At 56.8% G+C, this 8,685-nt stretch overlaps 1 protein-coding gene across 1 annotated transcript in view; it reads left to right on the top strand.

Annotated features, from left to right (window-relative positions):
- Positions 1–296: 296 nt before the first annotated feature.
- BAHCC1 (BAH domain and coiled-coil containing 1) overlaps positions 297–8,685 on the top strand; it is a 61,908-nt gene continuing 53,519 nt past the window's right edge. Inside the window, 1 exon segment of the mRNA XM_032241363.1 lies at positions 297–489. Within this exon segment, the coding sequence (XP_032097254.1) occupies positions 312–489 (178 nt within the window). The 5' untranslated portion in view covers positions 297–311.

The raw sequence follows: 8,685 nt of genomic DNA, 5'->3' as shown, positions 1-8,685 counted from the left end.
CCAGCGGGGGTGGGGGGCGAGGGAGAGCGGGCGAGCGCGCGGGGCGGGGACCCCCGGGCGAGCCGAGTCCCCCCGTCACCGAGTCTCGTCTGCTTCCCTCTGCAGGCCATGGATCCGCAGAGCGGCCGCCGGCTCGGAGCGCGGCCGCCCGCCAAGAAGCCCAGTTCTCCCGCGTGCTGACCAGCCCCGCCGCTGCCGCCGCCAGTGACCCCGGACGCCGCCGCCTCTGCGCCGCCCGCGCGCCCAGCCGCCCCCGGGCCCCGGCCGCGCTGCTCCAAGGAAGCAGCGGCGGACCGGGGCCGGGGCCCGGCATGGATGGCCGCGACTTCGCGCCGCCGCCGCATCTGCTGTCCGAACGCGGCAGCCTGGGCCACCGCAGCGCCGCCGCCGCCGCGCGCCTCGCCCCGGCCGGGCCCGCCGCGCAGCCCCCCGCGCACTTCCAGCCAGGAAAGTACTTCCCGTCGCCGCTGCCCATGGCTTCGCACACAGGTCAGTGCCCAGCCGGGGCGGGCGCAGGACGGGAGCGGCCGAGAGAGGAGCGGAGGAGCTTTGGTTTCATTTCCCGGCCCCGGCCGCGGTGGCCGCCCGGGCGCCGAGTGGGGCCACGCGTCCTGCCAGCCCCCCGCGCTGCGTCGGCGCGGTGGAGAGCGGCCTTTCCCCGGCCACCCTCCCCCGGGGGTCTCGGAGGGGCAGCCCCGGAGCCGGAGCCGGAGCCGGTGAAATTAAAGCCTTTCCGCGCCTCGCCGCCCTCCCCCGCCCCCTCCTGCGGATCTAAATTCCACGGAAACCCTTTTTCTGCATTTTGTATTCACCTCCTTAAGGCGTTCCGGGGCTGGGACAACGAGGCGTTTTCTGCGGGAACAAAACGGCCGTTGTGGCGGGGGGAGGGGGCCGGGCACGCCGCGGCCTCGCGGATTAGGGTGGTGTGCGCGCCGGGCGGGCGTTAATAGAGACTGCCGGTGTAAGACGAGCAAATCCTGTTTCTATATAAAGCCTGGAAGTGTCAGGGCGAGAACGGGTTTGCAGGGATGCATTTGCCTTAGCGAGCGCCTCTGGTATCCCGCTAAAGCCGGACAAAGCGTGGCCAGAGTGCGGCCCAGCCTTGCAGCCTGTGGCCCCGGGAGGGCGGTGCGGGGCGGTGCGGGCCGGGGCCCGGGCCCGAGCCCGAGGGTGGCGCGGGGCAGTGCTCAGGATTTCGGTGCAGGCGAGAGTGCGGTGCGTTTACTCCAAGAGGAGAGCGTGGGCGCCCGTGCTGGGCCTCACCGGGAGGCTCGGTGGCTGCTCCCTCGGACTCCCTCCCGGCCCTGGAGGGTCGGTCCTTGGCGGAGGGGCCCAGACCTCCAGGGCCGTCCTCTTCCCGGTGGCTTTGATAGGAGTGTCGAGGGAGGTCATGGAAGGGGCAGCTACCGTGCCTGAAGCCCCGGAGGTCACCGGGGCGGTTCGCGGTAAGGCACAGCGCTGCGCTAGGGACCCGCCGGGTCACCCTCGCACATGGGTGGCTGTTGTTTACAGTTTGTTCTAAACACCAGAAATGTTTGCCGCTTTAGAAAAAAAAATTGGCAGTAACAGTTATTATTGGTAGCTTGATAAACTGTGAATACTAATAAAATTATATCTGCTTTAATGGGATTACAATTAGTGTGTGGATTAAAACGGATGGCAAAGACGGGACGAGAAGGGAAAACGTCGGAAGAAGGGAGGGCAGGCAGAAAAACCTACATTTCCTAGGAAAAAAACAAACTCGAAGTTGGTTAATTGCTAATGGGCTTCCAGCATTTGCACTGCCAGGAGATTGGAACGAGGAGCCGCACAGTGGAGGGGTCTCCCCAGCGCCTCTGGGGTCGGCCCCCGCCCCCTTCCCTCCTTGCCCGGCGCTTTGGCAAGGCGGTCCTTTTCTCTCTGTTGCTCTTCCTTCCTTTTTTCCCTTTCTTTTTTCTTCTCTAGATTTATAACTGGAAAGAGAAGGAGAAAAAGCACTTGCCTGCGCGATGGGCGATTTAAAAATATCTCTCCCGCTGTCCCTGTGGTTAGCAGGCTTCTCTTCCTGCCCCTGCTCGGGAACTGCTGCCCACCCGGCTCAGGTGCACGGGCGTGGAGGCTCTGGCGGCCCTGGGCAGGGACAGCTCGCCAGCCTCCCCACCAGTCCCTGTTCTGGCTGCAGGCGGTCACTCCACCTCCACTGTGCTGTGGCCTCCAGCCTGGCAAGTCACAGCACGACAGAGACAGAGGCCCCTGACACCAATATTTGCGTGTTGGTGCAGGGCCGGCTGGGGCTGTCCCCTCCTGGGAGGCTCAGTGCTCATCAGGTCAGGTCAGTGCTGCCTCCGTGACCCCATGCCCGCACTCACATCCTGGCCAGGCCTGGGCCAGCCGAATTCTCCCCTTTCTGCCTCTTGCTTCCAGGTCCAGGCAGCACCCGGGTAGGTGGGCGCCCGGTCGGGTGGCCTGGCCCTTTGTCTTGCTCATTCTAACTTTAGCCACGTGGTTCTTGGCCTGTAGGCCCGGGAGGGCTGTGAGAAACGGCTCTGGGCTCTGGCCTGGCCTGTGTCCTCCCTACTTTCTGTACCCCAGGCACTCCCAGCCTCCCCAAGCTCAGGGTGCTCTAGAGGGCGCTGGAGGTCCCTCAGGGCCGCTTGGTTCAGGGTCTGAAGGGCCGTGTGTCCCCTATCCCTGGAGGCCCCATTTCTACCCCCCTGCGGACCGATGAGACTTCTTGCGCTGGGAGATGTTCAGCCCGTTTGTGATGGGAAACTTGGCTACACAGGCATCCAGGTAGAAGCATGTGGAGCTGAAAGAAAGCCTTTTGAAATTGCTAAGAGCCAGAATATTGTATTGGTTTTTAAAATTTAGCTGCATGTATCTTTTTTAGAAGGAATTATACCCCAGATCACTTTGCTTTGGTTTGTGTCTATATATGATTTAGTTGAGAGAGAAAAAAGTATAATTAAGTTAAACAACTTTTCCAAATGGCCGGCTTGGCCAACTCGATCCCCGTTTTCCTGGATGGCCTCAGTCTGCAGGCCACAGCTGCAGCTAGCATGCCCCTCCCTCCGCTGACTGCCCCTCGGAAAGGAAAATTGCCCTGATTCTTCCCGCCTGTCTGGGAGTAGGATCCAGCCATCGTGGATGGAGGCTCTGGCCTCCCCAAGGCTGCCTCTTTTTGCTGGGCTCCTCTTCTGTGCCTTTCTGGCCTGGCACTTGGCACCGCAGCTGGACCAAGGGTGTCCTGCTGGCTGCCTGGGCTGCTCTTCCTCCACCCCACCCAGCACTTTCAGAATGTCAGCCCGAGGGGCCCTGATGGGTGGGGACATGGGCTCCAGGGCTTCTTCCATTGTTTTTCTAAAAATGAAAGTGCTGGGCGCTTTAGACTCAGGCTGTAGGATTTTATGGTAAAGTGCTGTTCCAGTAACCTTGTCACCAAAAGGTGCAATTAAAATGTTTGGAATCTTTATTTTTAGTTCAGTGTGAGATTTTGTCTCTAATACAGATGGTCGGGAGGCAAAGCTGTGAAATCTAGGGGGAAAAAAGAAAAATCAACAAGAACCAACCCAAGATTTTTCATCAGTGCCTACCGCCTGGGGCCACTGGGGCTGGCGCCCATGCTGGGAGTGTGTGTGACCGCGGCAGCCCCGGCCTGGGCGCCCACGTCGTGCGCAGCCTCCGCCCTCCCGGCTACTGGCTGGCAGGTCCTGTCGGTCTTGGTCGGTACGCCTCCCCTCTCCAGGGGCCAGGCTTCCACCAAGGCGCTATTTCTCATCTTGGTTTCAATAATCTGCTCAGATTCCCCTTCCGCCCCTTCTCTTGTTTTCTTTGGGGTATAAATGGCCGGGGCCTGGGAAGCCAGGTGCTCTGAGCCTGAGGTGTTGTGGGAGAACCGAGGCTCCTTCTGGTGGGAGAACTGCAAACTTCTTTCTTGCTAAAAAAAAAAAAGTGCTTCCTACCGCCAGTCTCCAAAAAAGAAAAAGAAACAAAACACCAAATAACAAAACCAAAAAATACCCCCAACTCCGTAGAGAAAAAAAAAGAATTTCCTTGTGTGGAAAGACCCATCAAAGGCTCCCCCGCATCATGTGATTTTTTTTTTTTTTTTTTGTAAAGGAAAAAATACATTTTCTTAAATACCTCATTAACTCCATGACACGATGGAGTGTTTCTGCAACAGTTACCAACATTAAGTAGGTGTGAAAAGAGTTACTTTCCAAAGACGTCACCCGTCCTGCTCCGTAAGTGACAGAGCTAGACATCAAAGTTGCTGCGAGCCCAGAGGAGCTACGGGAATCTGGGGCTGCGTGGACCGGCAGCTGTGGCCTGCCACGCCCGCCCTGCCCAAGCCCTGTTTGGAATGTGGGTTTCCCCCAGTGGGGCTGGTGCTGCCAGCACGTCTGATGATCCCTGTGCGGAGCTGCCGCGCTTTCTGTAGGAATATCCAGGTCACGTGAGTAATAAGGCAAATTAGTGAGGCAGGCAGGGAGCGGCGTTGTGCAAATAGCACATCTCCCCTGGAAAACGTGTGCACCCCAAACGCTCCCCGGTTATTCTTAGAAATCTCCCTCATCTCCCTGTGAGACAGGGTTCAACAGCCCCCACAGACAGGACAAAATGCATAGGAGGCTGTTAGAATAACATAGATGCGGCTAAAAATACCCTCAGAAACACACATAAAAAAGCCAAATCCAACAACAGAACGAGCTAAAAATATTCCAGGCTTTGGCAAAGAGCACAGAGTTAAATAAATTATACAAGACCCATTCATGGGAGCAAGTTGACTTTCTCTCTTACGGGAACTTGGTTCAAGCTAATAAAAATAATAATTTACTAGCCACTGAGCTTTGCATGAGTTTAAATTTAATTGGTGGGGCTTCTGGCGTTTGTCATTTCTTGGCGATTAGTGGGCTTGCCCTGGCCTGGGCCAGAGTAGGGAGGGGATGCTGAGGCCCAGGCTCCTGGCAGCAGGGACACTGTCCTCTGAGGAGCAGGGCCTGGGTGCACGGGCAGATTACCCAGGAGGCTAGAGAGGGATGGAGACTGGGGGTTTCCATCTAGGCAGGTGGAAAAGAAACTGGCAAGACACGGCTATTTTAATTTGATAAATGATTGTACACCTTTAAGAGTGTTTTAACAATCAAGATACACTCCAGCAAGTTGATAGGATGTCCGCTGTCAACTTACATATGTCATCAGAGCTGGCTGTGAGCATAAATAACGTGCGCGCACTTGGGACAGCTGCAGCCTCTCCTGGAGGCCGAGGTGTAGCAGGTAGCACCCCTGTCCCCTGGCGGGCACCTTTGTTCTCTTTCTCTCTGTGTGTCTGGAGGCAGGGGCCAGAGGAGAGCCATGGTGAGAATCACCGAATGCGGCTTTCATCCTGGGTGGTTTGGTTGCGGTCCTTCCTCTCTGGGGACTTTCTAGGTCTCCCCACTAAAATAAAAGTCCCCGGAACTACTTGATCAGAAAAGCCACTGTGGATATGATCTGAGGCTAGAATGGTAGCATTGTCTGGTATCTTTTTTTTTTTTTTTTTTTTTTAGACCGTCTTACTCTGTCGCCCAGGTTGGAGTGCAGTGGTGTCATCTCGGCTCACTGCAACCTCCACCTCCTGGATTCAGGCAATTCATGTTTCTCTGTCTCCCAAGTAGCTGGGATTACAGGTGTGCGCCACCAGGCCCGGCTAATCTTTTGTGTTTTTAGTAGAGATGGAGTTTTACCATGTTGCCCAGGCTGAACTCCTGAGCTCAGGCAATCCACCCACCTCCGCACCTGGCCTCTGGTGTCTTTTGAGGCAGCAGATGTTGATATATATAGTCGCCTCCCAGTAGTTTTACACACCCACCCTGGGGTTGGAGTAAAGACAACTCCCTTTGCTCTCTCTTCTTTCCTGGCTGCTTCTTAACTCAATGCCCCCCAGAAATCCTGGCAGGCCCTCCCGACTCCCAAAGGACTGCATTTCCCAGAATACCCTGATCTAGCTCCAGGGTCTGAGCCTGGGACTGTCCGTGTCCCTGGGCTGGGAATTCCCAAACACAGATAGAGTTCAGCCAGTGCCGCTGGGAATAAGTACTTTCCGGGTGGAAGGAAGCCTTGCCCTGTTGTGCCCCACTGTCCTTCCTTCTAGAAGAGGCTTCTGGCACCCCCCTTCCTCCCTACCATAAATATCTGAATATAGGCCCGTAACAAATGAGAGCTGTCTTCTGTCCTCTGCCCTCTGGATCCTGTGAGGCAGCTACTGTGATTGTCATGGCCAAAGCCCCACTGGAGTTTCTCCCTACGCCTTGAGCTCACTGCGGGGCACACGCCTTCTTTTGGAGTGGCTTTCTCAGAGGGGCCTGGTTGCCCAGTGGCTGGGGTGGAAGCGATGCCTGGGCTCCTCCTGGGGGGCAGCGGGGCCAGCCTCTGCCTAGGGGTCCCTCCAGAGAATACCTCCCAGCCTTTGGAGTGCCCCATTGCCCTCCTGACACCCTCAAACAACAGAAGGTGCCTGCCTTCTTGATAGGTGCATCTTGAATGACAGGTTTCCAAAGAGAAGCCCTCGCTCAAGACAGGCACTGCCCCATTCCCGTTAGGAGGAAGGCAGGCTCTTCCTGGCCTGTGCAGGCGAAGGTCCGAAACCTCGGCTCCTGGGCAGCCTCCTTGAGGTGGGGTGGCCTCCCTGGGCATCCCCTGCCTCGCAGATGTGCTGTGAATAGGCTTGGACTCTGGGCACTCCCCTGTCTGTTTGACAGGTGGGTGACTTGCTCTGCAGGGCTCCCCCACCATTGGCCCCCTCCCCACCCGCCAGGGAATGGCTGCCCTGGGGTTCTCCAGTCCCCATTAACCTCTGGGACCTTATTTCCCCTCACCGAAGACACAATATAACAAGCAAAAAACAAAATCACAGCCAGCGTGCAGTGTCTGGAAAATCACTCCCAGCCCAGGCCCATCTGCAAAGGATGGGATTGGAAGGGCCTCGGGCGTGGGACCGCACTCTGCTGCAGCTCCACCGCTCTGCCCGCTGGCGTTTTTATGGGATAATATACCGTTTCGCTCACGCAGGCCTATTTGTCAGTGGGCTGCCCCAGTTTGTTGTAATCTATAATATTACTGCCTCCCATGGCCTCGGAACAGCTGCCGCCGGAGAATCCAGGGGTGCTGGGTGTGGGCTCGGGTCGTGGGGGAAGGCGCCGGGGACAGGCAGTGCCCAGGACCTGGTTATGAGGTGGGTGTGGAGTTTGCAGTGAGCCTCAGGCCTGGAGGGGAGGTGTCCAGCACCCAAGCTGGGAGCCAGCCGGGCTAGCATGCTGCAGCTGTCCACATGATTAGGTTCCAGATCGGACCAGCCAGGAACTGGGTTTTGTTCCTTCTGATCTGCCATGGGGAGGAAGGGAGGGACAAACAGGTGGGTTGGGGTCCTGCCTCCCCTCCTCTCCTCTAGGATCCCACAACAAAAAATCCAGCGTCTTGAGATGAGGGGAGCAGAACAGCCCCCTTCCCCTGGCTCAGTGCAGGGATATGGCTTTCCAGTGGAAATTTCTAGAAATGGGGAATATGTGTGCTTCTGATAGGGTCCTTTGAGCAGCAGGGTGGGCTCCCCAAGCAGAGGGTGACACTGGGGGGCAGTGCATTCTTGGGACACCCCACCAAAAAAGAGAAGGCTTAGCCACATTAAGAAAGACACCAGCCTGCGACACATCGTCTTAGAGGGAAGTCGGGTCTTGGTGTGACTCCCTCTCTCCCGTCCTGGGGTCACAGTTGAAGCTTGCCTTCTTCCCGGGACTCCGGCAAGCAGGGGCCTCCCCTGTTCTTCCGCATGGCCTGGGTGAGGGTGAGCAGATCCAGGAAAGGACAGTTGGAGGATGCACAGACCTGAGACCCAGGGGACCTGAACCCGGGATGGGGGCGCCATGGGTGTGGAAGGGGCTGTGCGGAGGGGCAGGTGCCCTCACGGGCGTGAACACACATTGCCGTCTGGAGGGGCTTCCTGGCCCTGTGGACAGTTGAGTTGCCGCCCCCTCTTGGGGGAGGCACACTGCAGATCCCAGTAAGGCTATCCCAGTGGGGTCCAGTCCTGGGTTCACTGATGAAACTCACAGCTGCTCACACTCACAGGTGTGGCCATGTACACCTCACACAAACTGACACGCACACACATGCACACACACTCATGTTCATACATACATATGCTCATACACACGCACGCTCATATGCACTCATGCACACATACTCATGTTCATACACACGTTCATGCACTCACGCACACATGCTCATACATGCTCATACACATGCACACACGTGCACTCATGCACACATGCACTCACGTTCATACACGCTCATGCACTCACATGCTCATACGTGCTCATACACATGCACACTCACGTGCACTCATGCACACATGCACTCATGTTCATACACGCTCATGCACACACACATGCTCATACATGCTCATACATTCACACACACGCACTCATGCACTCACGCACGTGCTCATACACACATGCACTCATGCACACATGCGCTCATGTTCATACACACGCTCATGCACTCACGCACACATGCTCATACACGCTCATACACTCACGTGCACTCATGCACACATGCATTCATGTTCATACGTGCTCATACACTTACATGCTTATACACATACATGCACTCACGCACATATGCACTTATGTTCATATACGCTTATGCACTCACGCACACATGCTCATACAC

Source organism: Sapajus apella, unplaced genomic scaffold, assembly GCF_009761245.1.
Source record: "Sapajus apella isolate SASKATOON/1434 unplaced genomic scaffold, GSC_monkey_1.0 scaffold48, whole genome shotgun sequence".
In the NCBI taxonomy this organism is placed as follows: Eukaryota; Metazoa; Chordata; class Mammalia; order Primates; family Cebidae; genus Sapajus; species Sapajus apella.
The sequence above is the reverse complement of the archived record's forward strand: the minus strand, read 5'-3'. Positions and strand labels throughout refer to the sequence as shown.